General features: G+C 30.4%; 14 protein-coding genes across 14 annotated transcripts; 8 read left to right on the top strand and 6 right to left on the bottom strand. All coding sequences in view use genetic code 12, as the record gives it.

Moving 5' to 3' along the window:
- Window positions 1–322: 322 nt before the first annotated feature.
- ARL3 (Arf family GTPase) lies at window positions 323–1,057 on the top strand (the record flags this gene model as incomplete). The annotated part of the gene is made up of 1 exon (XM_064906597.1): window positions 323–1,057. One exon carries the CDS (start codon window positions 323–325, stop codon window positions 1,055–1,057), a length of 735 nt encoding a protein of 244 aa, XP_064759779.1.
- A 175-nt stretch (window positions 1,058–1,232) lies between these two features.
- Window positions 1,233–2,447, top strand: DFJ63DRAFT_250234 (uncharacterized protein). The gene has a single exon (XM_064904418.1). The coding sequence runs from the start codon at window positions 1,409–1,411 to the stop codon at window positions 2,276–2,278; it is 870 nt and encodes a 289-aa protein (XP_064759778.1). The 5' UTR covers window positions 1,233–1,408; the 3' UTR covers window positions 2,279–2,447.
- Window positions 2,448–2,616: 169 nt separating this feature from the next.
- Window positions 2,617–3,819, bottom strand: DFJ63DRAFT_337771 (uncharacterized protein; the record flags this gene model as incomplete). The annotated part of the gene is made up of 2 exons (XM_064908597.1): window positions 2,617–3,602; window positions 3,801–3,819. 2 exons carry the CDS (start codon window positions 3,817–3,819, stop codon window positions 2,617–2,619), a joined length of 1,005 nt encoding a protein of 334 aa, XP_064759777.1.
- A 197-nt stretch (window positions 3,820–4,016) lies between these two features.
- On the top strand, window positions 4,017–5,131 carry DFJ63DRAFT_321105 (mitochondrial 54S ribosomal protein mL58). The gene is made up of 2 exons (XM_064907290.1): window positions 4,017–5,034; window positions 5,102–5,131. Exon 1 carries the CDS (start codon window positions 4,124–4,126, stop codon window positions 4,688–4,690), a length of 567 nt encoding a protein of 188 aa, XP_064759776.1. The 5' UTR covers window positions 4,017–4,123; the 3' UTR covers window positions 4,691–5,034; window positions 5,102–5,131.
- On the top strand, window positions 4,824–5,740 carry DFJ63DRAFT_250258 (Sm-like protein). The gene is made up of 2 exons (XM_064904422.1): window positions 4,824–5,034; window positions 5,102–5,740. The coding sequence occupies exons 1-2, from the start codon at window positions 4,957–4,959 to the stop codon at window positions 5,534–5,536; spliced, it is 513 nt and encodes a 170-aa protein (XP_064759775.1). The 5' UTR covers window positions 4,824–4,956; the 3' UTR covers window positions 5,537–5,740.
- Window positions 5,726–6,606, top strand: FUR1 (uracil phosphoribosyltransferase). The gene has a single exon (XM_064904416.1). It carries the CDS (start codon window positions 5,945–5,947, stop codon window positions 6,599–6,601), a length of 657 nt encoding a protein of 218 aa, XP_064759774.1. The 5' UTR covers window positions 5,726–5,944; the 3' UTR covers window positions 6,602–6,606.
- Window positions 6,607–6,610: 4 nt separating this feature from the next.
- On the bottom strand, window positions 6,611–7,798 carry ARP1 (actin-related protein 1; the record flags this gene model as incomplete). The annotated part of the gene is made up of 1 exon (XM_064907558.1): window positions 6,611–7,798. One exon carries the CDS (start codon window positions 7,796–7,798, stop codon window positions 6,611–6,613), a length of 1,188 nt encoding a protein of 395 aa, XP_064759773.1.
- Window positions 7,799–8,005: 207 nt separating this feature from the next.
- DFJ63DRAFT_315686 (uncharacterized protein) lies at window positions 8,006–8,536 on the top strand (the record flags this gene model as incomplete). The annotated part of the gene is made up of 1 exon (XM_064906596.1): window positions 8,006–8,536. The coding sequence occupies one exon, from the start codon at window positions 8,006–8,008 to the stop codon at window positions 8,534–8,536; it is 531 nt and encodes a 176-aa protein (XP_064759772.1).
- Window positions 8,537–8,587: 51 nt separating this feature from the next.
- On the bottom strand, window positions 8,588–9,578 carry RPO26 (DNA-directed RNA polymerase core subunit). Its single transcript, XM_064904423.1, has one exon. It carries the CDS (start codon window positions 9,244–9,246, stop codon window positions 8,773–8,775), a length of 474 nt encoding a protein of 157 aa, XP_064759771.1. The 5' UTR covers window positions 9,247–9,578; the 3' UTR covers window positions 8,588–8,772.
- On the bottom strand, window positions 9,524–11,091 carry QCR2 (ubiquinol--cytochrome-c reductase subunit 2). Its single transcript, XM_064904417.1, has one exon. It carries the CDS (start codon window positions 10,929–10,931, stop codon window positions 9,801–9,803), a length of 1,131 nt encoding a protein of 376 aa, XP_064759770.1. The 5' UTR covers window positions 10,932–11,091; the 3' UTR covers window positions 9,524–9,800.
- DFJ63DRAFT_250466 (GPI-anchor transamidase subunit) lies at window positions 11,092–12,916 on the bottom strand. Its single transcript, XM_064904426.1, has one exon. It carries the CDS (start codon window positions 12,512–12,514, stop codon window positions 11,252–11,254), a length of 1,263 nt encoding a protein of 420 aa, XP_064759769.1. The 5' UTR covers window positions 12,515–12,916; the 3' UTR covers window positions 11,092–11,251.
- DFJ63DRAFT_280541 (mRNA splicing protein) lies at window positions 12,849–13,088 on the top strand (the record flags this gene model as incomplete). Its single annotated transcript, XM_064904618.1, has 1 exon — window positions 12,849–13,088. A coding segment is annotated over one exon (240 nt), but the record flags the coding sequence as incomplete, so codon positions are not given.
- Window positions 13,089–13,540: 452 nt separating this feature from the next.
- DFJ63DRAFT_337762 (uncharacterized protein) lies at window positions 13,541–14,533 on the top strand (the record flags this gene model as incomplete). Its single annotated transcript, XM_064908596.1, has 1 exon — window positions 13,541–14,533. One exon carries the CDS (start codon window positions 13,541–13,543, stop codon window positions 14,531–14,533), a length of 993 nt encoding a protein of 330 aa, XP_064759767.1.
- A 130-nt stretch (window positions 14,534–14,663) lies between these two features.
- Window positions 14,664–15,986, bottom strand: VPS4 (AAA family ATPase; the record flags this gene model as incomplete). The annotated part of the gene is made up of 1 exon (XM_064905321.1): window positions 14,664–15,986. One exon carries the CDS (start codon window positions 15,984–15,986, stop codon window positions 14,664–14,666), a length of 1,323 nt encoding a protein of 440 aa, XP_064759766.1.
- Window positions 15,987–16,346: the final 360 nt, after the last annotated feature.

Here is a 16,346-nt window from a genome sequence, read left to right as displayed (position 1 = left end):
CTACTGTAAACCACATATACATACACTTTGATCCAATCATCTTATCATATCAAATACATATTCTTCTATCAAGAGAAAAGGTTGATGATGATGATGAAAAAAAAAATTGATATTTTTTTTCATTAAGCCAAGGAGTTTCCGGGTAAAGAAAAATTGGCGTACACGTAATAAAATAACACACACCAAATTTATCAAAACTCTAGATCAGATCAGATCAGAATAAGAATCAGATCAGTAACAAGTAGATCAACCATTCAATTGATCAATTAGGGTTAGTGTGATCATAGGTGACGCAGCAGGAGGAGGAAAAACAGAGAAAGAGATGTTTCATTTGGCTTCATCTTTATATACCCAATATACCAAACGAGAACAATATAATATACTTATCTTAGGGCTTGATAATGCTGGTAAAACAACGTTTCTAGAACATATCAAATTACTATTCCCTTCACCAGTAGAGGCCACTACGAAACTGAAATCTAAATCATCAGACAATTCCAGTAATGGCTCACGATCAACTTCAGATATATTAAAAGCAAGAAGGATATTACCTACTGTTGGTCAAAATACAACCACAATCAAATTCCAATCAAATTCAGATTCTGAATTTTCATCCCAATTCAGAAATATAAATTTGAAATTTTGGGATCTTGGGGGTCAAAGATCATTAAGAAATATGTGGTCACGATATTATAATTCATGTCATGGTATTATATTCATTATAGATTCGACTGATACAGCTCGATTTCAAGAATGTTATGAAACTTTAATAGAGATAGCTCATGATCAAACCTGGGCTAATATCAATGGTGATGCAGAGGCCATAGTTAATGTACCTATTCTAATGCTAGCAAATAAGCAGGACTTACCTCAAGCGGTAGATTTAGTATCATTAAAAACAGGTGTATTTATAAAATTGGTTAGTGAATTAGAAGCTACTGATTCAAAATTATTACCAGTTTCTGTATTAGAAAATCAAGGTATTCAAGAAAGTTTAGAATGGTTGGTTACAAGATTAATATATAATAAAAATCAAAAGAAACCAGAATACAAATAATATACATATAATAGGTATAACTAAGTAAGTATATTTTAATGCATAGAACATATAACATCCGAGATCTTTGTGACTGAGTAGTACCTTATCTCCCAGTAACAAACCAATGACCCTGAAAGGATTTTAGGCGAACAATCACAGAGTAGTTAGTATAAATTGATATGGACACACATCCCCGTATGTTACATATAATAAAAAATTTCGCATTTAAAATTGCTATCGGAGAATGGCCCCAAAATCTTAAATTGATGATCATTGCTAAATAGTATTTAAAGTTAAAGTTATCCCCAATTTTCATTTATTTCATTAAAACGTTTTCTTCTCCAATTATTACTAACATCCTTATTCATCATGACAAGCAGCAAGGATTTATTCCATAAACTTAAGAAACCATTCAAATCTAGCAAACATAATACATTGAATGATGAATCTGAAAAACCACTGGAACCTCCAGCAATTAAAGAATCACAGGATAGTAAAGAGTCAATAATAACTCAAACTTCCAAGGGCAAACTTCAAACTTTCCCTCCTAAAACTCAAAAGGAACCTTTACCACCGGATTTACATGGTGATTATACAAATTATAAACTCCCTACACATGAAACTGTTATCAACCAACCTCCTGGCTTAAATGAAAATTATAATCCATACTATACTGATAATGCAAAGATAACAAATGGGACCGGAAACTTTTATTATCCCAAGAATACCACTACGGAAGGAACAAAAGAACAAGCTACTCAAGCTGTAATGGAAACTGAAAAACAAAGGAAATTAAGAGAAACCAGAGAGGCATTATCTAAAGGAAATACCGCTAAAGTGGAACCAGACTCAACATCAAAACCAATCAATGAAGGGACAAGTGGATCATTATCTCCCACATCTGATAAACATGTACTTAATCCTAACTTGACTGAAATTTGTGATGAAAATGTTTCTACAACTGCAGTTTATAATCAACCAATTTCAACCCCAAAATCAACAGATACTGATATTAATTCAAATAAAGATAAGAAAACCACAACAGAGTCATATGCTACTGGTGGTGCTTTTGGTGGTTTATCTGGGGTTATAGCTGCTACTGCTGCCACCGCTGTAGATTACATAGGTTTCAAAAGTCTGAATTCTGATGAAAAAAGTGACTTGAAAGAAAATGTAGACTCCAACAAGGAAGATACTTCTGAATCTCAACCTAACACTACAAGTGAAAAACTTCAATAGTTTCAGTTAATTTTCCACAGAAAATAGTTATATGTAAACTGTGTATATTAATTTTATATTTATATTAATCCTATATAAGAAATTCCAGTCTTTTTTTCGGTTGTCATTTTTGCTGCAAAAGTTTTTCAAAGAACACATAAACAACAGTTCCCACTAGGCCAAGCGAAGATAACGGTTACGATCATGCCCAGAAGTATTTCTATTAACAATTTTCTTCCTGAAAGCAATTTCAACTTTGTCAAAAAAAACCAGATTTGATCGTACTATCTCTGTAATAAGGAATATACAAAGTTATTAAATTGATTGGTAATTGTATTCTAGGGGAGATGTAACCAAAGTCACAATCTATCAATTTTAGTTCCTGTAAGTGGATATTTGTATGAATCACTTAGAAATGGACATGTTTGATCAAGTGAATCAAAATGCTCGTTATGGATTTCCAACTCTTCTAGACTTATTGGTAAGAAGAAATTGTCAAGATTTATAATATTGCAATCGTCTAATTTCATATATGTCAAGCTTGAAAATTCACTGAAGTCCAATTTTGTAAATAAAGTTTTCAGATCATCAATTACCGGTTCATCATAACCAAGCTCTATAGAATTCAAAGTTGATTTGGCATTGTCGAAACAAATAAAGTCCAATGAACTCAGACATACTGGAATTTGCCATTCAAACATTTCTAATCCAGGTGGAAGATAAATGTTATCTACCTGTGTCCCAATTTCTATACAATATAAAGAAATATATTGTAGTGTCAACTTAAATATGTCTTTAAAATTGATTAATTGGCCATCAATGGCACCAATTACCAAGTCAGTAACATGTGGTGGTGACTCCAGTAAAAAGTCAGTCGTTTTAAAAGTTGCCAATATACATAAACCTTCCAAATTAGCTGGTAAACCATAATCTATTAGAGGTTGAATATTTTGAAGACATAAAAGAGATAAACCCAACACATTTGGTGGCCAATCACTGTTTGAGTCAAGTATTATGCCATTTGAGCTATCAAATTTTTGTTGTAGAAGTAAACTAGATGTGATATCAGATGATTTCTTGTAAGTTCTTAATAATTGATATTGGTTATCATTCAAACTCAAAAATCTTAAAGATAATTCAAAGTTGTTTACATTACTCAATAAGTCATTTAAAAATTGAATTGGAAGTGTTTCAGAGCAGCTAATACTAAATGTAAGTGGTATTACGTTATAAGGATCATCTTTGGTTAAAGAAAGTACAGTTTTAAGTAACTTCTTATCTTTATTCGTTTTATTGGTGAAGTAATCTTCTGAATTGTTATAATATCTTAACTGTAAAGACTCTTCTGTGATTTGTTTGATTTTAATACTTTTAATGAAATCATCATTTATCAAATATTGCAAAATGATATAATGAAACCATATTTTCGATTAAATTGATAGGTACATACCGTATGTAACAAACTATATTGATGATATTGTTATATACACCGAGAACATAGAACATCATAAAAATCATTTAACTAAAGTTTAGGATAAATAACTTTCATAAATAGTGAACATGTTTAATTAAATTAATTATAATGCTGTGAACTGACTGATTGTATGATTTGGTAGTATAACTTGTAAATAATTACATAATCCATATAAACTGTAAACATTGTTTTTTTTTTTTTTTATTTTCAAATTCTTTCTTTCTTTCGTGTGCGCTATAAAAAAATTTCAACAATTAAAAGTTTTGAAAAGTTTTGATGATTAACTAATTATTACTACCAACTTTAGGTTTGATTGATTCTGTATATATATACTTTCTTCATAAGTCATATCATTCAAATCTAGACACATTACATAATATCATATATCCACCATGTTGAGGAATTCCATACGTCGTTCATCTACGAACACTGCATCCAAATCATCATCTATTCCATTTCAACCAGTTCCTATAAATAAATATAATCAAACTAGATCTCCCTTCAATTTCAAACCTACTAAGGATAAATCTAAAAACTTACAAGGATTAATATATAATCCTCCTGCATCCATATTCAAACCATCGAAAACCCCCCTTGCTTTCCTTCCTCCTAATGATCCAAGAAGATTATTACAAAATAAACCCACTTATACTAAAGATGAATTAAATAATTATCCCATCATACAGAATTATCAACCTCAAAATGAAAGAGATTATTCCATCACTCCTGAAATCATTGATGAAATTAAACGTTTAAGATTAGAAGATCCAAATGTATGGACTATTGCTAAATTAAGTACCAAATTTAATATTTCTCCTCATAGAATCAATGTATTTTCAGGAAAATTAGATACTGAATTAACTAAAGATGGTGATTATCAATGTATTAAACCAACTCAAATTAAGAGAAAAGAAGAACGAGCTAAAAGAGTTAAATTATGGTTAAGAAATGAATTTTAATTGAAAAGCTTTTTTTACCACTCCCTTGTACATATATGTATATAATGATGGGTTCTATCCCATCCCATACTGTAATTAGCTTGTCTATATTAACACTACCTCAGTATACACTCCTCCACCCCTTATTATACAATAACCTTGCATTATATACCCATTTATCATTGTAGTTAGTAAAGTTGTAGAACTTCAAATCATATTGGTAAGTACACTTCCTTCTTTTGCTAACTAATTTTTTTTTCTTCTCGTTGGTTTGAACAATTAGAAGTATGAAGAACCTTTACTTGATCAATAGACTTCCATACCATATAGATATATCATATAATATAATCATCATGTCGGAAAGAGTATGTATTAATTCAATCGAATTAAACGGTTGTACCAGTTCAGTTCATACTAACTAACCATTTCTAGAGAAATAACAATAATAATAATAATCAACAGCATAATAATAATAATAATAATAATAATAATAATAATAATAATAATAATAATAATAATAATAGAAGAGGTGGAAGACATCAAAATCAAAATCAAAGTCAAAAACAAGAAGGTCCTAAAAGAGAAGCCATCTTGGATTTAAATAAATATAAAGATCAAAAAATCAGAGTTAAATTCATTGGAGGTAGACAAATTACAGGAATATTAAAAGGGTTCGATCAATTAATGAATTTAGTATTGGAACAAGTTGAAGAAAATTTAAGAGATGAAGATGATGATACGGTCTTAACTAATAAAACTAGATCTTTCAATGGTAAAGTGGTGGTAAGATGCACTTCATTGTTAACTATTTCTCCAGTCGATGGTACTGAAATCATTGATAATCCATATGTGATTGAACAACAATAAGTCAGATCTACCCCATATCATTAAAAGAATTCATAATCCTTTGTATTATAGTCGTTTTCAACTTGGTAATTTGAAGAAACACAGAGTCAGTAGTATATCTTGTATATTTTCTAAAAATATAAGTTTAAAACAAAATAAATTCTACCCTAGTTAATCTAACTCAATTAGAGTAGTTCTACCCGACAGACATATTATATCTCTATTAGGCTATACCAACCTTTAACAATAAAAAAATACTTCGTAAACTACTTAATTTCGTAAACCCTTTAGTGTGTGTGAATATCTCTCCCCTCAGAATCGGTTCAGCCCATCCAAAAAAATAATTTTTGGCTATCTCTAAAACGAAAAAAAGGATCCATCTCCAGATCCATAACAATCTACAACAACTACATCTACATCAATTACATCATGTCAGTGCCTCTGGAAGTTCATAAGAATGTTATACTCCTCCCACAAACCAATCAATTAATCGGTTTATATTCCATCATTCGAGATCAATCCACCAAACGAGGTGATTTTGTGTTTTATTCAGATCGTATCATTCGATTATTAGTAGAAGAAGGATTAAATCAATTACCCGTCGAAGAAACGATTATAAAATGTCATGGAAGTCATGAATACAAAGGAGCCAAGTTCTTAGGAAAGATCTGTGGAGTATCTATTGTTAGAGCTGGTGAATCTATGGAAATGGGATTAAGAGATTGTTGTCGTTCAGTTAGAATTGGGAAAATTTTAATTCAAAGAGATGAAGAAACAGCATTACCCAAATTATTTTATGAAAAATTACCTGAAGATATAAGTGAAAGATATGTATTTTTATTAGATCCAATGTTAGCTACAGGTGGTAGTGCCATGATGGCAGTTGAAGTTTTATTAAGAAGAGGAGTTAAGATGAATCGGATATTCTTTTTAAATCTTTTAGCTGCTCCCGAAGGAATTGAACATTTCCAATCTAAATATCCTGATATTAAAATCATTACCGGTGGAATTGATGAAAAATTAGATGAACATAAATATATTGTTCCTGGTTTAGGTGATTTTGGTGATAGATATTATTGTATATGATGAAAGAACTTATAAACACTTTATATGAATTATATCTGGATTTTCTTGATATTCTTGATTGGTGATCCACATCTTTTTAAAAGTTGATAATCCAGCTAAGATCGATCCTCCAATCCAAGTTGAATATTTCCGTTCCGGTGGTGCATAAATCTTTATCTTTGTTTTATCATGACCTTGAATTTGTTTTAATTCAGATAATAATCGATCTCCAAACCCTTTTAATAATGTATTCCCTCCTGATAAGATTAAATTTTGATATAATATAGGTCTTAAATCTAAATCGGTTTTATTTATCGATAATGTAATTAATTCATGTATACCTGGACTTTCATTGCCAATTAATTGAGGATTAAATAAAATCTCTGGGGATCGAAATTTTTCAACTCCAATTTGTAATGTCTTCCCATCAGGTAATTTATAACTTGATAAATTTTCATTTTGACTATTATAAATTATAGATGAATATAATTTTTCATCTCTAATTGGATCCTTACTAATAAAACAACAATTCTCTTTAATTAATCTTAAAATTTCAAATTCAGAACTACTTGAAGTTAAATTGATTCCTAACATCCGTCGTAAATTATATCCCAATTGTTCAGTGATATCTCTTCCTCCAATATCTAATCTCTTTATTGATGTAGGTAAGGCGAAACCTTCATAAACAGGAACAATATGAGTTATACCATCTCCACTATCCACCACAACTCCTGTAGTTCGACCACTACTATATAATGATAACACTGCTTGAATCGAGACATATATACAAGGGATATTAAACAGTTCAAATAACAATTCACACATTTTATCTCTATTGTGACGAGGATTCAATGGAGCTTCTGTGATTAATAATGGATGATCTTGACTATTAATCTTTAATTCTTGTTGATAAGTATGATTCCATAATAATTCCATATCATCCCAATTCTCCACTATACCATGACTTATAGGATATGATAATTTAAGTAATCCACGATATTGTTGAGCTAAATTACCAATAAAGGTATCTTCTTTACCAATACCATCGACATTAGTGACTTCTGGTAATAATGATCCTGTCATTATTCGAGGATATTTAGGTCGTCCCACTATGGCTGATGCATAAGTTTTGGGTTTATCTTCTCCTGCAAACCCTGCTTTCAAGTTCCCTGATCCATTGTCTATCACAACAGGTTGATTATATAGATCACCGTCCATGTAACTATGTGTGTGTATAGTGTATATTGATAAGACCCCTTCCAAGAGATTTATGTTTGAAGTTGATATTTACGCGTACAGTTTTTGTTTACCTTTTTTTTTCTACCACTAACCGTCAACAATCATCAATCAGATCAGATCATTAAGGTTCAAATATCAACAGTATCAAGTTCAGGTTAGATATCATACCATAACATACTACTCACAATGTCATCGTTGAGTACACTTACACATACCCAAAAGACCCAGATCAGAAATGCATTCAAATTAATCGATGGGGAATCTCGAGATGCTTTAATTACAAAAACAGATTTAATCAGATTATATAAAACTTTAGGAATGTCGATACCTTCTGAAGACACCTTGCTGACGATGTTACAGAATGCGACTCCAAGTGAAAGTGGAAGTGAGCCAGGAATTAACTTCACTCAATTCCTGACATTGATGGCGGATGAATTATCTAAATTTGAAGATCGACATACAATTTACAATGCCCTACAAATATTCAATAAGAAAAAGAGTAAGAATAACAATAATGGAGATCCAACTGATCTTGAGATTGATGTGGATGAATTGAAATCAGCCTGTTGTTCAGTTCAATTAGGTGAAATAGGTAGTGGTGATCATAAATTATCCCCTCAAGTATTTGATGCTATAATAAAAGGATATGTTAAACAAACTATCGAAGGAAAGAAAATCTTCTTAGTAAATAATTGGTTAGAGAGTTATATAGAATGAGTAATAACGTAATACACACACAGACACACACACATCATGTTGATAATAAATCATATTATTAGTATTATACAAAATAGAAATATACATATGCAGAATAAGCAAAAGGAATTGCCAGGAAAGAACGAAATAAAAGGTGGTAGCAAGGAAGGAAAGATGGATGGATGGAACAAAATACTCTATTGATGCTGTTTTATAATTTTTTGATGTTGGTTGTTAAATGTATTATTATTACAGGTCTAATGATCAATGATTAATTCATCACAACCCCAATCTTCATAAGATCCATCAGGTAAATATCTTCTTATAACCAATGGGATTTTTCTTTGAGCCAATTCTTTCATAGCAATTTGTAAAGGATCACTTTCACCTTCAATATCAACCAATACAGGAGCATTTAAAGAAATTTGTAAAGCTCTTGTCCCTAATACTCTAGCTCGTTCATATTTAGTCATATATGGAGTGGTATTTCTCTTTTCTTTAGGTATAGCTAATTGTTTGGATGTGACTTTGTTAGCAGGAACAGTATTACCATCTCCACCGTTTATAATGGTTCTACCATCACTAGTGGTTTGACCATAATCACCACCATTTAATCCTTCATCATCATTATTTGGTTCATTGAATTCTTCATCGGAAAAATGGTCAGCTTGATCGAAATCATCATAGTTTTCAGCACCTTCAGTAAAGGCATTATCTTCGAAATCTGACATCCTGATTATTATGATATGCTTCTATGAGATATATCAAATAAAGTATATATAGATATATAGATGTTATATTGATTGAGGTTTGTTTGAATCCATCTGAAAAATTAACTGGAAAAAAAATCTGATTTTTTGAACAGAATGCACGACCACCATGTCAAATCAAAATTTATACTATAGAGATCAATTCAATGAATGGATGGTTGCAAATAGTTATGATTAAGTTATAAACTGGTTATGTATGTATTAAATAAGAATAATAAGAAATAATAAGAATAAAAATTGGAAACTAAGTATGTATGTATATGAATATAGATACTATAAAGAACTATTTTGTATAAAGGTTGAAGAAAAAATAGTAGGATAATGTTAGGTTTGGTTTGGGAAGTTAACAGATAGGTAAGTATGTCAATTGTATATTCTAGAATGGAATAAATGAAAAGGGGATGGTATGTCTTTTGTTTTTGTTGATTAATATTATTATGCACATGGGATTGGAATGTCAAAACTGATGAGAATGTATTTATGAATGAGATGATGATTTCTTTCTATGAAATGATTTATAATTCATCAGCATATGGTAAAGCATCAACTTCACCAACAGCAACATAATTGAATTCAACTAATTTGATTGGAGTGGTGGCATCGACTTTCAAACTTAATGGAGCTTCAAAAGTTGATTGTAATGCAATAGATAATTCAGCTTTCTTAGTAGCAGACTTTAAATCAGCTGATTCAACAATTTTCTTAACTTGTTTAACAGCAGCTGAAACATCAGCTGATGAAGCACCTTTGATGGTGATAACGAATAAACCAGCATCTTGATATTTAAGTACAGTAGATGAAGCATCAACACCAGGTAAATTGAATAATGGAGCAGAAATATCACTTGATAATACTGATGAACCAATGGCAGATGATAAAACTTCAAATTTACCAAATTCAGTTGGTTTAATTGGAATACCTACTAAGACAGCAGATTCACCATAGGTTTTAATTCTTGATTCTTTACCTTTGAAAATTGAAACTGATGATTTAATAGTTTCACCAGTTGGTAATTCAGCAAATGGACTTTCATTAATGAATTTAACTAAATCTTCTTCAACGGCACCAGCACCAAATACAGATACATTAGATTTAGTATAAGCTTGTTGAGCAAATTGTTTAATTTCATCAAGAGTGATTTTATTTGAACCATCATATAATAATCCATTACCTAAACCTTTTCTAAATGATAATTCATGTAATTCTTCTAAACCAACATAACTATTTGATTTAATGGCAGTTTCATAATCAGCCTTGGCAGTTGGATAAACATTTTCAACTAATTCATGAGGTCTGAAACTTGTGTTTACTAATACATTACCTAAAGCTTCAACGAAATAAGGTAAATCAGCTTTTAAAAATGATGTATTTAAAACAAGAGCATCTCTAGTAACATTTGAAGAAAATTGAGCTCCTAATAATTCAGATTCTCTAGTGAATCTTAAAGCAGATTTGGCACCAGTATTTAAGAAATTGAATTTAGATAATAAATGAGCAATACCTGATTTACCAACTTTGGCACCAGCATTATTAACAACCACAGTCAAGTTGGTTAAATTACCACTGGTATCCTTGGCAGTGGTCTTGACCACAGCTTGGGCAGCAGCAGTACTATAGGCACGACGAGTAGCAGCACGAGATAACATTATGTTTATGATGATGATGAGGGTTGGCTAATTGAACTAAAATGAATTGAACCACTGTCTGTCTTTTCAATTTGTTTTCACACAATTTAATTTTTTTTTTTTTTTTTTTTTCAGGCCTGGTTTCTTTTTGTCGATTTTTTATTGGAGAAAATGAGAATTTTACAGATTAATGGGAGTATTTTACAGATTAACTGGTTTTTTACATATTAAATATGGGTAACCTGTAAATGTATACCGATTTTAAATAAATTCTATTAATTAATCAATTTTATTAGGAATTTTTAAAAGGTGAAATGCTATTTTAAGGTATATAAATGAAACTAAAGTTGAGTTAATCTTAATTTATCAATTTGTTCTTTATCTTTAATATCATTATCCATAATATAATCTAATGTTAATTTAGCCCATATTAAATCCATCATAATAAATAAATAAATCACTCCCCATATTAAATTTATACTGTAGAAGAAATTGGAATTACCATTACCTAATACAATCCAACAATAATAAAAGATGGGCGATAAGATTAAACAGATTATAAGTAAGATGATGTAAACAATGGAGAATTTACAATAATTAAGAAAACTTGATTTGAAAATTGGAAGAATAGATAAAATATAACCTAAATCTCCAATAGTAGGATATGATTTTGTAAAACTTAACCAGATTAATGATAATATGAATGCAAATACTCCATCATTAGTGAATCTTAATGTGATAGGAAAGATGAATATTATACTATAAAGATTGAATACTCCAATATAAAATGGGGTAAAGAATTCAAACATTTCGGTAAAGATATACCACCATAATCCGATATTAGGTTGGATTTTATTAAAGAGGAAGATGGTTCCATAACATTGATAAAAGAATTGCCATGATGCAGTGATTAAAAATGACATGATAATGAATAACATTAATCCCATTAAAAAGAATCCAAAATTCCGACCATAAATTTCAACTTTTGGTACATCAGGATTAGTTACTTGCATTAAAGCTAATAATGGAATGACTAACCATACGGGTGTATATGATAAATAACTTGCAATTGATAATGCAATCATTGATCTGGGAAGATTTTTAATCACTAATAATTGATGTAAAGTTTCAATAATGAATAATACAGAAAATACTAATGTAGAATGAGATAAATTGGTAACGATAATCAATGGATTGAATAAATAAAAACTAGCAATTAAATCATCATTATATTTATTTGATCCTGATTTAGATGACCATTGATCATGATACCATTGATTTAAAGCAATTAATCGATAAGTTATATATATATCACACAAAGTATAGATTAAATTGAAGATAATATTGGATAAAACAGGATATCCAAGATCATTAACAAATGATAAAAGAATGACCAATACTGGAGGATGATGATTGATCCCACCATCATATAATTCTATTCCATTAGCAAAATAATAGAATGCTTCTTGTAATGATTTAAATGAATTTATGGGGGTTGATATTTCATTAATTGATGATAATATAGGAACCACTTGAGGTAATAAAGTGGGGATTAGAAATCTAATAAGACCTCCTATTATCAATACTTGATTCAATTTAGTCATACCATCAATCTGTCGTGGGTATATGAAGTGGTTTTAAATAGCTTGGTTGATGATAATTTGGTTGCTTATACGTGTTTTGATTTTTTTTTTCAGTCTAGTGGTGGTAGTTGTCATTGAGGTAAGGATGTTTCTTTTGGTTCCCATTCAAAATCAAATTTTCAGAAAATGGCAACAGATTATAAGTAACCGTTAACTATCATATCATATCACATCATAGCATAGCATAGCATAGAGGTTGTAAAGTAACAATGTCATCGGTATGTATACCTAAGATTGGATGAATCGTCCCTTCGATTCAAAAGAAAGAACGAAGTACTAACTAATCTATTTCTAGTTTCATCCTATAAATCCAAAACCATTCTTAAAAACATTAATAAATAAAAAAGTCATAGTTCGTTTAAAATGGAATAAGACAGAGTATAAAGGGACACTTATATCGATAGATAATTATATGAACTTACAGTTGGATCATACTTCTGAAATATTATATGAAGATAATGACAGAAAGGAAGAATTGATTGGAGAAATATTTATTAGATGTAATAATGTATTATTTATAAGAGAAGATTTGGTCCCATCAGTGGGAAGTGGTAATGGATCTGCTAACAAGGTAAGTCAAGATGAAGGTGAAGATAAAGAGGTTGAAGAAGAACAAGAAGAAAAGGATGAAGAAGATGCCTCTGAAAAAGTTGATAGTGAAGAGATGAAAGATTAAGGTTCATCATATACTTACCATCTCCTCCTCCTCCTCCCTCTGCATCCCATTCTTTTACTGTATTATATAGATTTCCTATTTAGCTATCTAGATAGTTGTACCATTCATTCATTAATTAACGGCATTTATACACATATATATCCATTATAATTACGTAGTATTCAATCATTTACACTTCCCTGTTTAATGTGTAGCGCATAAATTTTGACAACCACAAACAAAAAAAAATGAACAACTGTAAAATCACCATTAGATTATTCATTACCAGGAAGTTCTACACCACATCATACGACACAACATCCCATTCAATCATGTCAGGTCCAGCCGTGGCTCCATATGGAGGTTTCTTGGTGAAAACTCTCGATGAAGAAAAAGAAAGAGAACAAAAATTACAAGAACAATCATCTATTGAAGTTAATATCAATGGTACTACTGAAACCATTAGACCTGAAGCTTTACATATTAGAGGAGTGGATAATTTATCAAGTGAGGATATTAAATCATTTGTGGATTATTATGTCAATTATATCGTTACTAAAGATGAAGAAACCAATCAAGAACAATATGAACAATTACCTTTGGATGAACAAATTACATTTAGAATTCAATGGGTTAATGATTCAAGTATAAATGTTACATTTAAAACTCATGAAGAATGTTTTAAAGTGTTAAAGAAATTATCTATAACCAGTTCAAATCCTGCTATTTATACTAGTGAACAGCCTCAAGAATTAACTATTGAAAATGTCGATTATGTTGCTGATATAATTCAAGAACGAGAATCAAAACCATATACTCCTATTTTAAATTTTATAAAACATCGAGATTTAAGTGCAAGATTAGGATTAGGTATAAGTAAAGAAGGAGGTGAAGATGGTGAAGAAGCAGTAGCACAACAACCATCTATGGAAGAAGATGAATCTTCTATTGTATTATATTTAAGACAAGCATTCCAATCAGATCGAAAAGTTAAAAATGCAAAACTTTATTCAAGATATTATTTATTACATGGTGAACCAGAAAGACAAACCAATTATAGAAGGAATAACTACAGGGATAGAGAACGTCGTCCAAGACGTAATGAACAAGAAGAAGAAGAACAAAAGGCTAATGATGATGATGAAGATTTATTTGCTGAAAAGATAAATAATCCAAATAGAGTTAATTTCACAAGAACTAATGATAGAACAGCTAATTTTGATCATCCTAATGAAATAGTTCCTGATCATCAAGAAGAAGAAGAAGAAGAAGATTTATTTGCTTATAAGTTAAGAGAAAGAGAAAGATCTCCAAGTAGACGTTGAAAAATGTAAAAATATCATTATGTATAATAGTATATATGCTAGAATTAAAAAAATATAAAAAAGTTAAATAAACAACTTTCAAAAGAAATGAACAAATATAAAAAAAAGTAAAATTACATAAAGTACACACTTAGTTACCTTCTTGACCAAAATCATTTGTAAATTTAACATGATTTTCAATATCAGCAGCATTAACAGTTGGTCTATTATTCTTGATGGCTTTAATGAAATCCTTTATGGTTAAAGGAGGTTCTTGTAATTCATCACTTTCAATATCCATCCAATTCATTTCTCTAGCTCCTACATCTCCAGGTGAACATGGAGTATATCTTTCTTTATCATCTCCATCAATCGTAACTGGTTTAAAATGAGTGGCTTGTTGAATTTTTCTAATTGGTTCCATTAATGCATCTCTTACAGCCACGGCAATATCACTACCAGAATAACCATCTGTCATTTCAGCTAATAATTTATAATCTTGATTTCCTAATTCACAAGGAGTTTCACCAATATTTAATTCAAACATTCGAGTTCTACCTTCAAGTTCAGGTAATGGTATATAAATTCTTCTTTCAAATCTTCTTCTAATAGCAGCATCCAATTGCCATGGAATATTGGTGGCACCTAATACTAATACCCCTGATGAATCATTTCCAACCCCATTCATTTGTACTAATAATTCTGTTTTAATTCTTCTCAGAGCTTCACTTTCACCTTCACCTCTTGGACCACAAAGAGCATCGACTTCATCAATGAATATAATCGATGGTTTATTTTCTCGAGCCATAGTGAATAATTGTTTAACTAATCTTTCTGATTCTCCCATCCATTTCGATACTAAATCTGATGAACTAACGGAAAAAAATGTAGAATTAGCTTCAGTGGCAACAGCTTTAGCTAGATATGATTTACCTGTACCTGGTGGTCCATATAATAATATACCACTAGTTGGTTTTCTATTACCTACGAATAATTGAGGAAATTTAACGGGTAAAATGACTGCTTCTTTAAGAGCTTCCTTAGCAGTTTCTAAACCTGCAATATCACTCCAACTAACATTGGGTTTTTCAGAAAGAATAGCTCCTGCTAAAGCCCCTCTTAATTTCTTATTATCAGCATCTTCATCATCACCACCACCTGAACCACCTGAACCACCATCTTTCTTAGCTTTTGTAGATCCATTACTTGATGAACTTTCTCCACCTCCATTTTTATTTTGTTGTTTTTCTAAATGATCTTTCAATTGTTCAGCTCTAGTTAAATATTCAGTGAATTTCGATTTCACTAATTCTTTCGATTTAGGATTCTTTTCATATTTAATCGCTAACATTAAATAATCTAATCCATTATAATATAATTTATAAGCTTCTTCATATCGAGTGGCAGTATCAGCATCAATAGCTTTTTGAACTAAATCTATTCCCTTCGATAAAAAGTCTGATGCTCCAGACATATTCACACTCTTATGATATGTATATCTCTATGATTTATCTATGAGATCTCCAAGTTGTATGTATCCCACAATTTGTTATCTCTACACCATCTTCTCTCCTCCCTTCACCTCCACCCTTTCACTCTTTCACTTTCTCACCAAATAATTAGGAGAATCCTGCATGTAATTACGACAAAAGATCTGGTCACATGATGCGATTTGGTATAAAGGTGTAATTACATTTACTACAATTTAAATAATGTAATGCTAGATAATAGACTTATATTTATATTATATTTAATGATAAATAGCATCAACGCCAGAAAGCATAACTCCAATAGCACACCAGTCACTTAATAATCATGTTCTACGATCATGTCT

Source organism: Scheffersomyces coipomensis, assembly GCF_036884675.1.
Source record: "Scheffersomyces coipomensis strain NRRL Y-17651 chromosome Unknown DFJ63scaffold_8, whole genome shotgun sequence".
Lineage (NCBI taxonomy): Eukaryota > Fungi > Ascomycota > Pichiomycetes > Serinales > Debaryomycetaceae > Scheffersomyces > Scheffersomyces coipomensis.
Note: the sequence above shows the minus strand (reverse complement) of the source record. Positions and strands in the feature narration are given on the sequence as shown.